Source organism: Coturnix japonica, chromosome 2 (genome assembly GCF_054131305.1).
Source record: "Coturnix japonica strain WE chromosome 2, WE-NBRP24, whole genome shotgun sequence".
Lineage (NCBI taxonomy): Eukaryota > Metazoa > Chordata > Aves > Galliformes > Phasianidae > Coturnix > Coturnix japonica.
This window is the reverse complement of record NC_140664.1, coordinates 121,426,933-121,442,588: the sequence shown is the minus strand read 5'-3', so window position 1 is coordinate 121,442,588 and position 15,656 is coordinate 121,426,933. Positions and strand designations below refer to the sequence as shown.

Genomic DNA, 15,656 nt, shown 5'->3' with positions numbered 1-15,656 from the left:
CCTACCTTATGTTCTGCCTTTTACAACAAAAATGTAGCTGAAATGAGGCTCAGAGGCTGGGGAGTCAAATATTAAAGGCACAGAAAGGGCAAATTCTAGATCTGGAAATGCATGGGAAATCTTTCCAACCCCCAGCCAGCAAACACAAAGGCTGGTCCAATGGGCCAGGTACTGTCTGTTTATTGTATCCAAACCATAACCCAGGGAAATCTAATACTAAGACTTCAAAGTTTGTTAATTTTACAAAGAAGTTAGTGATGTTAAAACCTGCCAAGTATTTAACACATACTCTTTGTATAGTGATTATTTGCCTTGTGACATGTTGATCCTGTACGAGCTTTTGCACTTCAGGCTCTGCTGTGGATTCATTACTCCAAAAATAAGTTTCACAGTAGGTGATGGTGATATTGCAGATGGGTAAACATACCAACAGATACGTTCTCCATTCCTGCCCAGGGGGGTTGGCTGATGGCTTTTTTTTTTTCACCTCAATGTTATTTTCAGTACTTTCCTATTTGCTGTCGTGTTTGTACACTTACAGATTTCTTGTCAAACGTTGGAATTATTCATGTGAATTTCTGTAACTGATGATATTTCGGAATTTGCCAAAACAAATTCTGCTGTGATTTACATCAGAACGGTCTGAAATCACTTCCCGACTTCAATAAACCTGGAATTACTGTCTGTTGGCATTAATGTTCTGCTCCTATACAGTGTTCTGAGATCTTGTATGTTGCAGACATTGTGCATCTATGTTAGTCTTACTAGAGTATTAGTTCCAATGGATGTTCAGTCTGAATCATTTATGGTTTTAAATTGTCCGAATGGTCCCTGGCACATACAGTTTTGGTATGTTTCTTTCTCCAGAGACTTAATAAGCAGGTTTTGGAATTTCCAGATCTCTGCACTGATGTTGCTTAACCTCAGTTACTTCTCCTTCCCTTCTCATGAAAAGGAAAAGATTAAGTACAGAAAATTGAGAGTATATGGAGTTTGAGCTCTAAAGGTAGTATTTGTTAAAGCAATGAAATGAATACTGAATTTGATGTTTTGCCACTAATGTAGGTGTAGTATTTTAACATTGATTTAAGATTTAAGTACTTAAATTAAAAAAAAGTGTTCTGTTCCATGGGTAAATGGTAGTATTTTTCATCCCCTGTAATTTTCTATTACAAACTTAATCTTTGTGTTGCAATAACGTGCTTTAGGAAATGGACAGTGCTGTATGTTTTCAAAAGTACGTGCATAGGATGTGTCCATGAAAGTGGTTTTTATTGTGGTTTGGAATAACCAACAGTTCACATTTCTAATTCATATGGGAATTACTTGATCTATGCAACCTTGGAAGTTGAAGTACATCTTTTTATGGGCTAGCATGATATAGAAATATTTTGAACTTGTAGCTAAACAAATATGTAGATAAATACAAAAATGTAGTTTTCTTCTTGCAGCCCTGATCTGTTGATATTTTCTTCCTTCTTTTAGGCTCCAGAAGCTTCCAAAATACCTACTTTTAGAAAATGTTAAAGGATTTGAATCCTCTTCTGCAAGGTAAAGTCTGACTTATACATGGCTTATTTTTTAATAAAGGACATTTTCCTTAGGAGAAAGCAGGGCTTTTATTTGTTGGAATTTAAGAGAAGACAATAGTGAGATTGCACACTTAGCAGTTGTAGGTAAAAGATACTGTTTTAATTTGGGAATTAAAGTCTTGGGATGTGAAAGGAACACGATAAATAACTATTTATTTATCTAAGCAGATAAAACAGACTAGAACTTGACTGCTGTTTTTCTTGGATGACTTGGTGTCCTTTACAAAGGAACAATATTATTTTTCAAGGAGTGTTTTTGGATTTTACCAGATTTACAGGAGCTCTTGGTATCTTGTGCTGAGATCACAATAGAATGAAGTAGCTTTCTTCAGTACTTTTATTGGTAGTTTGCTCTCACTGGTTCACTGTTGCTATAAAATGGTTCATAAAGAGAGTATGAAATATGGAAGAGGGAAGTTGATGGTAAGATCACTTAATGACAACAGGACCATTTTCCTCACTTGTGAGGGGACAGGGATTTAGTCATCTTTTCTCATTTCTTGCTGGAAATAAAGTAGGATTTTTCCTTGCATTTCTTAAATCAAAGGAGAGCAGTCAGCTTCTTCATGCTTCCTAATGTATTTGCCAGGCAGCAGGGAGACATTTTAGCTCTCTCAGTGATTAAAGCATGCAGCAGTCATGTTGGAGATTTGGACTGCTCCTGGAGAGCCTGAGATTTCTAAGGCTGTTCCTTGCTGGCCAGTGTTTGGAACAGTTTGTAACTCAGAAAACACTCTGGTCAGAATGCTTGCTTTGTCTTGGGATGCAGTGTCACATACAGTGTCAGATACAGGTCACAGTTTGTAATTTATATATAGCCTGCATATATACAGCCTGCATGGAGTAGGAAAGGCAAGTCATTTCAGGAAGACTTCAGTGTCAGTGATTTTTTTTTTAATGCTTGCGTAGGCCAAGCTTGCTTTTATTGTCAGATCCGCAACTTTTTGGCTTAACCATTTTATTAAGTTTAGCTGATATAATATGCATGAATGGAAGGAAACAGTAAGCCATTTGCGTCAATCTTAGTGTTAAGTTTTATAATTCACATTGAAGGGGAAGTTTTGCTTTCTTGTTATTTTCCTTGCTGGCGTGTTCACCTAGAGATGTACAGTTCTAGAGATGGAAAATTTTTGAAGGGGTGTTAGCACCAAAGTATGTGTTAGGTACTTGTGAATTTGTAGCGGTCATTTTTAGCTGCAGTAACGCTGCATTTTGTATGTTGTCTCTACAAGTTCAGAAATGGGTTACTTTACATGTGTAATTCTCTGTCTGATTCTTTCACTAAATGTGAAATGTCAGTACCTAAAGTATTACATTTGATGTGTTTTTACTTAGGATAAAAAGAACTTAAAGGGTTGATAAGGTCTTATGAAGAGCGTAATTGCTTCTCGATTCTTCTCACTGCCAGATGTGAACTTCTGCAAACACTAGAAACGTGTGGATATAAATATCAAGAATTCCTCTTGTCTCCAACCTGTGTGAGTATTAATTTTATTCTAAGATTATTTAACTGTTCAAACAGCACTGAGCCCAAGGACATCTGAAAATGACGTGTTTTATTAGAAAAGTGGATCTTCTGAGTGAGAGCCATCTGACACGACCGATTTCTCCTTGGTACATTGGCATAATCTTACTGATGTTATTATTGTGATTCTAGTCATGCATTTTTTTCTACCACTTTTTTAAGGTAGACGTGAACATAAACCTTCAACCAAGAAGGTGCTTCCCTGTAGGAGCCTCATTGCTTCAGAATTGCTGATGCCTGTGATTTTTCAGCAGAGAAAACATGACTCTGTCATTTCTGGGGGCAGGGCCACTGTTTGTGTGTTTCCTTGGCAACTAGAAAAGAATTAAGAGAGGTGCCAGATTGTGCAAGACTAAATAGGATCAGTGAAGTACCACATGCATTTGACAAAACGTGGTAGGGAGTAACTTGAAAGCCAGCTGTACATTTATTTCATTGTTGGAAGTCCTGTAGTTCCTTGTAATAAAAGGAGAAACCTTTTTCCTGTTTTATAAAACAAGCAGTTTTCTATAAAGTCGCTGGGAAACAGTGATATGCCTCATATTTCTTCTTTCCTCGATAACAATTTGTTAATGTTCCTGTTCATTTACTGAGAAAATCAGAATCATGAGGAAAAAAATGCCTACTTGTTTCTTTGAGGTTACCTAGGCATGGGAGTTACGTTCATGGTTCATTAGAAGTATTTAGGTACTACCAATTAATTTTGGTATCTCTTACATGGCAAAATACAGTAGTGTGAAGTAATTTTATTGCTGTAAATAGTAATAGGTAACTTTTACAACACAGTAGATAATTCCTTCTCCGTTTAAGACATTGACTAAAAACTGGTGGATTTTTGTTTGCAGCTTGGCATTCCCAATTCTAGGCTGCGGTATTTTCTAATTGCAAAGCTTCACCAAGAGCCATTTTTCTTTCATGCTCCTGGTCAGGTGAGTCTTAATGTCTGTTATTTAAATTGTCTTGATTTAATGAAGATTGTAGTTTAAATTTTCAGTTTAGCATTGTGGACATGAATGGATTAGAGATGTTCTAGGCTAGTTGTGGCTCCAGGCTGGATGTGGCTCTGGGCAGCCTGGTCAAGTGGTTGGCAGCCCTGTCAAAGGGGTTGAAACTAGATGATCTTTGAGGTCCATTTCAACCCAGGACATTCTGTGATATCAACAGAAAAGTTAAATTCTGTCTGTTTTTCTTTGGTCTGGATGCTGTGTCTTCGAAGGACTGAAATGCATAATCTTTGTAAAAATAACATCAAATGGTTATTTGCATCTCTAAAGTAGTCCTTAATTGCTACAGTTTCTGCTGTCAAGTTGTTTATCAAATGAAGTTCTTTAATCTTTCTCATAATTTATTTCTTAGATATTGACAAGATTCCCAGATCAGAGTTTAGAAGAGTTATGCAAGGACAGTGTTGACAAAGCTAGTTCTTCCTTTCCTTCTGGAGAGAAGAGTCTGGATTCAAATACTGATCCTGACTGCAGCAGCAAGAAGGGACACTTACCAAAGGGGGCCTTTCTTTTTAAGCTTGAAACAGCAGAAGAAATGGTAAGGAAGCATAATCAGGACAATGATTCCTCTATTCAAATGTTAGAAGATTTCCTGGAAGAGGAAAATGAAGAAATGAGTCAGTATTTTTTAGCACCCAAGTCCTTGGTACGCTACGCTTTCTTGTTAGACATCGTTAAACCTACTTGCCGGAGATCCACATGCTTTACAAAAGGGTAAGTTGTAATTAAAGTGTAATGCTGAATCATGTCCTGAAACTTTGAGTGTGTATTGTGCTTTTGTTTGTGTACTAAAAATTAAATAAATTTAAAAAAAAAAAAAACAAACCAATAAACAGGCATCTGAGAATAAAAAGATAGAAAAATCTCCTTATATAGCATGCTTCCTAATTGAATGGAATGCCAGCATGAGACTGTCTGGCAGAACATCATGCGCCCACTCCAAAAATGCATTCACAAAAGACACTGCCATTTGTTATTGACCTTCACAGAAGCTTAATTACCCCTGCGGAAATATGGTTCCAGTAGACTGGTATAGTACTGATTCATTAATGAATTTCTTTATATTGCTCACTGCTTTTACAAAGTGCCATGCATGACAGATCCATTCCTCATTAAAACTGTCTCCACTGTACATTTTATTGATTTCCTGAATATTTCAGTTGTGTAGGTCAAAATAGCTGTGAATTGGCCGTATATCATAAAACCAGTTAGGTTGCAGCGTTACAAATCATATTTGATGGAGCAGAACATCAGTGCTTTTCTGTCTAGTAGTTTTTTGATTCATGCTTTGGAATTTTAAGTTTGACTGGCAGAGGTTGTTGAATCTTTTGAAATACCACAGGCAACCTGTCAGGAGCTTCTCCACTGGATGCACTGGTACTGGAAAGTGCCAGTTAGAGCCTGGAGGTTTCAGATATCCTGAGATATCTCCAGCGGGGTTTGTGTGCTGAAGATGATCTGGATATGCCTCCTTCAGTCATTGCTAATTTAGAGACCTCCAACACATTACATCAGTGCTTTTGTTTGCCTTTCTGCTTCTGACATAACACTGTGGGTCAGAAAGCTCTGATGGAGTTTAGGGCAAAATGTGATGTTTGAGACATGGAGCAGAACCTGCCAGCTCCTAGATAATTTGAAGATGGTTGCTGAGTTTCTTGAGAGTGCAAATGTTATTGGTTTCTCTAAGGAATGTGTTTGTAAGGTCTGAAGTTGTAAAGGAGGAAAATTACCGTTTTGAAGAACAGAGTAAATGAAAACTATTTATTTGATTCAAATTATTCTGGACTCATAAATTCTTGCTATGCTGACAAGAACAGCTTTCAGAAATAGTGCAATATTAGTTACAGAAAATTCTCTCTAAGGACAGAATATGCCAGGAAATATCGTATTAATGTTTGAAACTCAGCTTTTATAAAGCTTAGGAAATAAAGATGGGGTGTAAGGAAACAATCATGAGTCAGGTGAAAATTTAGGACTGCAATTTCATAAGCCACCTGCTCCTTTCATTATAACTGCTAATGAAATATCCCCAAATCAATGCATCATTTTTCACTGTGGCAAAATTTCTCATTTCTAATTATGTTCTGAGTCCAAGGTAGGCATGTTAATTTTTCTGTAGTCGGCAACTGCAATAATAATTAATGACATTCAGTCTAACATTGCCCATCTGTCCACATTTAAAGAAAGGAAAGATGGGACAACCTTCATTTTTGAATCTAGTTGGCTCTACCAACTGGATCTTTTTTTGTGTTTTCTTTAGTAACAGTTATTTAGAGTGCATTCGAAGGCATGTATCACATTTAACAAATCCTATTTTCCCCATAAAACTCTGAACAACCACTTTGAAATTTATCCATGTTTACTTATTTTGTCTCAGATGCATCCAGCTGAAGTCAGATCAAATAGTTTTAGATACCATGTAAGATGAGGATTCCTCGGTGCTGCGTTTTTTACCGTATTAAATGTGGCATTAGGGAATTTTCGGAGTGCTGCTAACCAAATAAGTGTTATATGTTTACAGTTCAATTTCATGTGGTGTTGGTGTTTAAGTCACTTTGTCCTGATCTGAAACAGGATTTATTCGTATTTTATTTTAAATCTTGCTGTTGGTTTCACTGACACTGGCGGAACTTCTCATAAGCGTTTCCAGATGAAGAAATTCTTGAGATTTGAGTCATATTGGGTCACTATGGCTTTGATGAAGGCAGACCACTCCTTTATTCATTGTGTAGTTAGTAGGCTTGAAACACAACGGTCTTTACAGTTATGCAGAGAAGACTTGAGGATAGTATATATTAATGGTTGATGCAGAGACTCCTGTCTGATGCGGGGATCTTCCAGGTTCTTCTGCATTGCAAAAGCCAGTGACTGACTTGATTCAATCTTGTTCTGTTCAGTACTTTCATTTGTATCATAGTTAGACCATCAGAGCATGTTTCTGAAAGCCCGTGATTATATTTAAATGATAGCCTGGAAGAGAGTACAGAGTAAACATATTGTTATGCAATCAACCACAAAGCAAAAAAAAGCTGTCCTATGTTTTTATAGTGTAAGTGCACTTACTGTTTAGTTGGATGCTGCTTTTCATTTCTTTCTTTCTTCTGCTTCTCTGCATAGAAGCCCATCCCCCATCCCTTCCCTTTGTGGAAAATCTGCAAGCAAGCAAAAGTTAAATCTGACTGAACTACTTTGTTCCTAATGGATTGATTGAAAAGCTGCAGGATCACGCTTAATGGTCCTGCTTTTAATATGGTCAGCCAATTAGAACCAGGACCATTTGGCCTTTGACATATTTTGCCTTAGTGTAAAATCGATGTTTGCAATGCGGATGGGCCTTTCTGATGATGCTGTGCTTGAGTTCCTTTCCTTATATAAGGCATTAGCGTGGTTAAACCCTTGTGCATTGATTGCAGACTCATCCCCAGAGGTTATCTTCAGAGGCTACTGCATTTCAAGAATTAGCATTGTTGATAACAAGGCCTTCATCAATCCAGAAGGCTGTTTGTTAATTACAGCAAATGAAGCTCATCCTGCATTTCTGCAGTTGTTAGTGCCAAGGTCCAATGAAAATACTCATTTAAGATTGTTTTTGTTAAGGTATGGGCACTATGTAGAAGGGACTGGCTCAGTTCTGCAGACAGCAGTAGATGTGCAGGTGAGTATGACTAGACTAACATATGAGAAATACTTGTCTTAATGCTTGTTTTGTCTTTCTTCTGCTTTGTTTCTCTGAATATTACAACAAAAATGCCTTTATAGAAAGTATATATGTATGCTTATGTAGAAAGTATTCACACGTTATGTTTTTCAGATGAGACTTTTCCTCCTGCACTTTTGTGCCACTCACTAATATTGTACGGTATTTCTAAGCATAAGAGGAATTCAGTTTGGAATTCTGAATAATCCCAAAGTAAATGGATTAAAGCAGTTAAGCTGCATCTGTACTACTTAACTTGCATATATGTATGATCATTCTGAGCTATACTAAGTCAATATTTTGTCATTAACAAATGTTTATAGTCCTTTGATTGCCTCATTAAGTATTGGTACAGCTTGTAAACTTGGGGAAGATGTGATGTGTTCCTTTATGGCAGTGTTGACTTTGTTCTTGTTGGTGCTCATATTAAGATATTGGCTGCAAAAATAGAACAGTTAACGCGCTTTCAAATTGACTTTGGCACTGTGATAATCGAAGAAATGCTCTGTTGTGATGTGAGTATTACAGCGTAATTTCACTTCCTGCCTGTGTCAGTGATACCTGTTGTTTTGGGTATTCTCTGTAGCTTGAATCAGTGTTTAAGCACATTGAGAGTTTAACAGAAGAAGAGAAGCTTATGAAACTGTCAACACTAAAACTGAGGTATTTTACTCCAAGAGAAATAGCAAATCTGCATGGATTCCCTCCAGAATTTGGTATGTGCTCGCATAGTATGCACTTCTACTTCATTCTCCAGTTATGCCAATGTAGTTTTTGGTTGGGAGTAATATGTATGTTTTATTTTGCAAGTTTTTTCTGCCATTCGGCTTTTCTGATCTGTTCTTACTAATTGTCTGACTTTCTCTAAAAATTTCCTTTTACCATGAGAAGTGCTGTATTGCTGAATGACAGTGAAGGAATATCTTTGTTTTACGGTTGAAACTATTTACTCAGCAGCCAACATTACCCATAAGCAATAAGTCAACATATCCTTCCAGCTTGGCATGTCTTAGTTCTCACTGTTTGAGCTGCTTGCTCTCTTTCATATGTTTGCATTTGGTAACAGAAAGGAAATAACTTCACAGTACACAAATGCTTCTTTGTTCAGGAGTAACGAATTTCTTCAATTAACGACTTTTTAAGTCTTCTCTAATTTCTAGACAAGGCAGTCGTAGCCCTTGGTCAGCTACTTCATCTTCTGTTTTTGTGGAGACAAGGGAGTCAAGGAGCAAGACTGGGCAATACCAGTATATTACACACCTGTGAACTGGAATTAAGCCAACAATAAGTGCACCAGAGTTTTCCTTGCTCTTCAGCAAGGAAAGACAAGGAAATGGAGCTGTTACTGTCTGCTGAGGAACTTGGTCTGCTGCCATCACATCAGATCAGTTTATTGTATCTCAGCAATACGAACTTCCAGGACACCAGTGACCTTGAGTAATATATATATATATATTCCAGCTTTCTGAGCGGCTTCTGGTTCTGAGGTGTGCTGATAGTTTGCATAATTTCTTTCCTTCTGTATCTCTAGGATTTTTATTATTATTATTATTATTATTTATTCCTAGCAATTGCATTTTAAAAAAATACATTAAAACAATGTCATCAAGGTTGCACAGCCATTAGAGTTGACACCACTAAGATTACTTGATCAGTGCTTTATTCATGAGTGCCATGTTGAGTTAGATGTCAGTGTGCAGGAGTATTTCATAGCCTGCCTTCTTTAATAGATCTGTCTTTTATAAGATGCCATTTCTCTTACCATCTCTCAGTTGCATACTGACTTTCGTTGTTGTAAAGAAACTTGAGCTAAACATGCCTAGATTAGTCATGTATGGGCTTATAATAATGTTTTAAGTTCTGTTTTGAACACAGAATCATCTCTTTTCTTTTTTTTTAAATAAATGCTTGTTATAGTAGCTTGTGTTTTCCAAACGTTGGATCAGTCTTTGAAATACCACTAAGAGGTGTACTAAAGTTAATGTTGCTTGTATTTAATAGGGACTGAACCAAGGCACAGAGATTTATGTTTGGATGACTCCATGTGTTTGAGTGAGATTTACTGTTTGAAAGCACTCGGGAAGCTTTCTCTGTACAGAGCTCTCCTTCAGGGGCAGCTGCTGCTTTCCATGTTTCTGCAAACTGCAATTGAACAAGTCAGGTTTCTGAATTTGAGGAGCATCCAGATAGTCACTATCTATGAAGTGATCACTTGGCAAACTTGTCACCAGAGAAATGCACAGCAGTCAGGGACAGATCACAGCTCTTACAGTGCTGGACTCTTCTGCCTTAATGATGGAACCTCCTTTACAGCTCTTGCAGTTCCCTTTTTCACTGAACTACTTTTCCAGCTTTCACAACACATGGGACAAGGCTCGTATCCAGTGGCTTCCTGTGACATGTAATCCTGATTCATATTATGCACAGTAAGGTTTTCCCTGTGCACTGAGTCACAAGTCTGTCATTTCATAGATTCATAGAATTCTATACTAAGTCTGACATTTCTCTCCTTTGCTTTAATCTAGATGTTTGCCACTTTGTACATGTAGAGGGGAAATAAAAGTGTTACTCAGCTCTATGCTGATGGGAATCTGGTGAACTGAGCTACTCTGAGTTTCTTTTCAGGATTTACATTTTGTTGAAAAGACCTGAGGTTGCTGTATTTATGGCTACTGTAAGGGGTGTGTCACTGATTGCATTTCTTCCATACTAAATTTCAGATGTGAGTGTGGAATTTTCAGAGGAAAATACACTGAATTTCACTGCATCTATGTTCTTTAGCAAGAATTTGGTTGAAATTTTGAGTTCCAAGAAGCCTGGAGTTGTACCCACTGCAACTGTTTGTTCAAGGAATGAATGAATGAACAAACGAGAAAACTATAAGAGCCGAAAATCAAATGAGCAGAATGTCAAGAAGCTTTGTGACAACACCAACATGTTGCTACCTGCAGCCACAGCGTTTTTATAACAAACGTTATTGCATCTAAATGCAGCATAATTGTGTCTCTATTTTAACAGATGGATGGTGTTTTCAAGTAGACGAGACGTAGAGCTAAAATCATTGTCTTGTCTTAACATTAACAGATTTATTTGTGCTTTTAACATCTCAGTGTATAAATTGTAATTGCGCTATAGGTCAGTGAAAAAATGTGCAGTCATTTGTCTTAATCATGGGTCCCACAGCAATATCATTAAAAGGGATCAGAGCGTTTTTGCACCTGTGACCTGCTTTCATGAGTGTGATGTCAGGAGGCCTTTTCCATTTTTCCTCTTAGCAATGTGTGTAAGCTATTAAGAAACAAATGGCAGGCTGGTGGAAAGCCAGCACTCCATGGTAGTGCATGTTGTCAAGGCTTCACCATTGCCAAGTAACATGCGAGACCTAAATGATATGGTGAGATCTGTGCAGTAAGTACCAGCGTTCTGGTATGAGTTGTTAAATCTGTCCTGATAAAGGTTACTATTCCTCCAAGACAGAAGATGTGAGATGATGTAAACAGGCAGATGGAAGGAGGTTTGGGATAAAGAAAACAGCCTTGAAAATGAATTCTGGCTTCCAGTTGCCAAAAGGCAGAAGGAGAAACTGAAATTATCAGTGTTCAGATAAGCTTCTTGAGCTTTAAGAGCACGTGTGTGTGTGCATAAATACACATTTATTTTAATATACTCTTCTGAAATGTGTAGTTTCTGTACCTTATTCAGTGATACAACGTGAAAACTATTTAAGTAAGTGTGTGGGGAAATGGAAATGGTTGTTCCAAAGAGAGAAGTATGGGTGCCCAAATTTGAGCACTGAGAAGCTGAGTAGAATGGCTGGAGTTGGCAGAAAACATGTTTACCAAAGCAGCCCATATTCAAGGCATTAATAACTGGCAAAGGAGGATGGAACAATTCCTCCCAGACACCTCCTCCTCAGCTTCCCACCCTTGGCTCAGCAGCTACCCAGCCATGTTCTCTCCTGAGCTCTGTCTGGACAAGGATTTTATCTGAGGTGCTCTGGGAACTTCAGATTATAGATATCACTTCTTCCTCACACCGATTGTTTGTGCGTCAAAGCTAAACCGGGTGGTGATGAGCTGAGGGTCAAATTTAGGTGTTTCTTCTTAGGGAATGAGCAAATAATTGAATGTGATGAAGTTTCATCAGCTCAGCAGATGACCATAACAGTTGAATCACCACTGGCTTCCATCTTTCAGTCAGTTTGAAGCAGGCACACTTGAGTTTGTAGCTGGAGTAAGCTGAGAGTGCAAACAAGGACAGGTACAGCAGAGCAGCCAGTTGGCAACTTCTTAACTTTCAGAAGCTTGGTCACCTTCGATTGCACATTCAATACAGAGTACAGCCCTTTCACAATACCCGGAACAGTTTAACATTTTCTGGTCCTCCTTTCTACTTGCCAGTCAATGTACTTACAATGTGAAGGACATTTGATGGTGTCTGTATTTCTTAGTGCATTCCACAAGGACAGCATTGAATTACATGGAAAATTGTTCAGCTGCTTAATCTCTCCCTGAATAAACCTTCCTTATAGCCTGATCTGTACTGGTAGTATCTTGCAATGTGAGACTAATTTAATTTTCCATAACTGGTTAGAGGGCCTCAGATTGGAGTTACAATGTATAGCCTATAATGAAATGCATTTTAGTGTATCTGTGGAGTCATTTGATTTTCTTTCTCCTGTGGCTACATTGCTCTTTCCATTTTCTCCTGAGCAGCGGTTGTGCAGTGCACAGTTGTACGTAGAAATCTGTGAACTGGAGGGGTGTGTGTTTCTGTATGCATGAAATCTATATTTCTGGTAACTGAATTAAGAACTGTGCACTGAAAAAAGGGATATATTAAAGCCAGGGATAAACCCGGACTAATGACTCTGTGCTGTTTTATTTTAGGCTTTCCTGACAAAGTATCAATAAAGCAATGCTACCGGCTTCTGGGAAATAGCCTCAACGTACGCGTGGTGGCAAAACTGATCTCCATTCTACTTGGGTAATTTAGAACCTGAATTGGACGACTGTGGACTGCTGGCAGAAAATACTTCAGTCTCTCATGAGAAAGCTGATGGCAGCCTAACAAACATCGGATCTAACAAATACACCTCCAGATATTTAGCTAAATAGTCCTGATGTGTTTAAATACCTTTCACTCGTGGTGGATTTGCACCCCGGATGTCCTTTATTGAAATGGAAGTTTCCAGGAATTAATTGCTCCTTATAGATATTGGTTTTACTTTGCAACTGAAAAATAGCAGAAATAATCACGTGTGTCTCAATAAAAGTGGAGAAAACAATTTCATCTGAAAGCTGTTCTCCGTGCAATACGAAAAGGCTGTAAACGGCAAAGCTGCTTTCATTAAGTACAAAGACAAGGTTCTGCGTGTAAAATGTTTCCACCTGTGAATATCAGCAATCCATTCTAAACAGATTTATTGTATATATGATCTAATTATTTTTTTAAGTCTAGCAGAAGTGTTAAACTCAGTATTTTGTGAGGGCTTTTTAAGAAGACCCATTGTCATCTGTGGTTTAGGTTTGTCTGATCATGTCTGAATACTTTCAGGTTTCTGGAACCCAACTGTGTCTGTTCTGTATGAGTTCTTCAGCCGAATAAAAATACTTCAAGATTATCATAGCCCTGATAACAACGTGGCCGTTTCTGTTCTCACTCACGTTATTTAGGATGAGATCATTGCTCCTTGCCAACGACCTACATGTAAAAGCTTAAAACTTTGTGTTTTCATGGATGTGAGTGGCAGAAACTACTGGGCTGATGTGAGGCCATGCCTACTGCTAAACCATGTGAAAGCAAGCTGATGATGTTACAAACCATAGTTAGCTGTCTGTTAAGGTGGTTCTAATTGTGGAGATGTAACCAATAGACCAGTAACTAGTTACTACATATTCTGGCTCTTGAGAGATATAATAATAGATCTTCTAAACCTGTAACAGAAGTGAAGCTGAATTGAGCGAGTGCTTCTTTTCTCATTACCTCGGTAATGGTGAAATGCCAATCTTTTAAATCAGGGCTTTGAATGTTTTTTTATTCATGAACTCAGCATTTTCCAGACAAGGTGCATCTTCCTGTGCTTGTGGCTCTATAAATTTTGTGGTAGCTCTTGCAAATATCTAATAAACATAGAACATTTAGCAACTATTCCCAACCTCTCTTGGGTTAACTCTTCATATCAGCCAATCCTTTGATTCTTCTATTTGCTAATCATACTGAAGTTCAGCATTAAATGGTCTTACTGTTCGAAGTGATGAGTTTTACAAGGGTTGCTCCAAAAGTAATGCCTCTTATTTTATTATGCTGGCCCACAACATCAGATGTGGGTTTTAAAACTACATGTATTTTCTTCATTGCACTTAAATAACGTGAGAATTTGGAGGAGGCAAACTAAGATTTGGGTAACAACCTGAAGATTATTGACATTTCAGGACATAAATAGTGTATAAAGTGGAAGCAGTCAAGGAAAATGCATGCTAAAGTGTAAGAAACTAAGCGTAAAGTCCAAAATGAATTCCAGCAAGCACTCCCTAAAAATATCTGCAGCATACGTTAAAGCAATTTGAGTGTGTTGATAGGACTGGAATAATCAGTAGAAAAGAATAAAACCAATGGAACTGATCTGATTTTAAAAGAGGACGAAACAGAAAATAGGAAGCAACAACATGGTGGTTTGCAAAAGCAACATGATGCTTTGACACAGCATGACTCTTGTAACACAGGAAAAAACAGGTATATGTTATCTCTGCTTTCATTGTGATAAAGGAACCAAGGGTGAACTGGGGAAGTAAATAAATTACAGCTGAAGTCAAAACTCTTTGTTATTTACTATTAAAACCCAAAAACCTGGATTCCCCAGCCTGCTAGTTTAACTTCATCAGCAGGTAACTGATTAACTTCATCAGCTGTGAGCAGGGAGCAAAATCTTAAGCAGGTGTCAGAGGGCAGCGTGCTGAGAAGCAGAAGAAATCTTTAAGGATTGACGTGAGAAAGAGTATGGAAGCTGCTGAGGAGGGTGCTACATAAAGCTTTACAGATGTGTATGAAGAGGAGGTGGCGGAGGAAGGGAGCGATGAGAAGGAGAAAGGACTCCTGAGTTTTGATACCTTTGGGCAGCCACCCCTTGACCAGAGAACTGACCCTTCTGATGCTGTTCTTCAGTTGCCCCTGTTTCAGTAGATGCCGTACTGTGGCTGTTGATCCCTCATATACTAGGTTGGTGCATTGTAATGGTGTTCTTTAGACATTCCGTCACTTTGAGCATGGACTATTACTAGAAAGAGAAGGAAAGAGCATTGAGGGATGTGTAGATAAAAGTAGTGGGAGGCATCCCCTCAGCTAAAGGGAAGCTCAGGTGAACGTGCATTACTTGCATTGAAGGCAGCAACATGGCTAGGCCTGCAATTATTTAAAACATGTGAGTTGTTCATTTTTCTTTAACAATTAGCCAGGTCTGGGATCCTCCTCCATAGCTTCATTTCCCCCCTTAAGAAGGGAGTGTTGCCAAAGCTCCTGTTGTATCTCTGCATCTGAGCTGATCTCCTAGGCGCGATTAAAGCGTATCTGGTTGTGCTCTCTTGTCTTCTACAGAAGAACCTTTGCATTGCAAGCACATGCTACTGGAGAAGTAGATGGACACAACCATTTCATTTCACACAGCTATGTACTGATGCACAAGACGGTGGTAAAGTGTTGCTGCTAATGCAGGGTGAACTTCAACCTGGATTAGGTAGAAACAAATGCTCTGTTACTCCCTGCCAAATCTGTGCACAAACTATTCTCTCTAAGGATGTTTCTCAGCTATAATGTCAGTGAGGTAATGGAATGATCTGTCC

At 38.2% G+C, this 15,656-nt stretch overlaps 1 protein-coding gene across 20 annotated transcripts in view; it reads left to right on the top strand.

Moving 5' to 3' along the window:
• TRDMT1 (tRNA aspartic acid methyltransferase 1) overlaps window positions 1-13,446 on the top strand; it is a 30,536-nt gene extending 17,090 nt beyond the window's left edge. For 6 of the 20 annotated variants that reach the window (XM_032443081.2, XM_015853430.3, XM_015853428.2 and 3 more), the window contains 7 exons: window positions 1,486-1,551; window positions 3,001-3,070; window positions 3,963-4,046; window positions 4,474-4,835; window positions 7,719-7,776; window positions 8,405-8,534; window positions 12,708-13,446. In XM_032443081.2, the coding sequence (XP_032298972.2) occupies window positions 1,486-1,551; window positions 3,001-3,070; window positions 3,963-4,046; window positions 4,474-4,835; window positions 7,719-7,776; window positions 8,405-8,534; window positions 12,708-12,808 (871 nt within the window). In that variant the 3' untranslated portion in view covers window positions 12,809-13,446. Of the gene's footprint in view, window positions 1-175; window positions 850-1,485; window positions 1,552-3,000; window positions 3,071-3,962; window positions 4,047-4,473; window positions 4,836-7,718; window positions 7,777-8,373; window positions 8,535-8,978; window positions 9,306-12,707 lie in introns of those variants that run through there. The other 14 variants (XR_014943075.1, XR_014943076.1, XR_014943073.1 and 11 more) reach the window with 9 other exon arrangements.
• The last annotated feature ends 2,210 nt before the right edge of the window (window positions 13,447-15,656 follow it).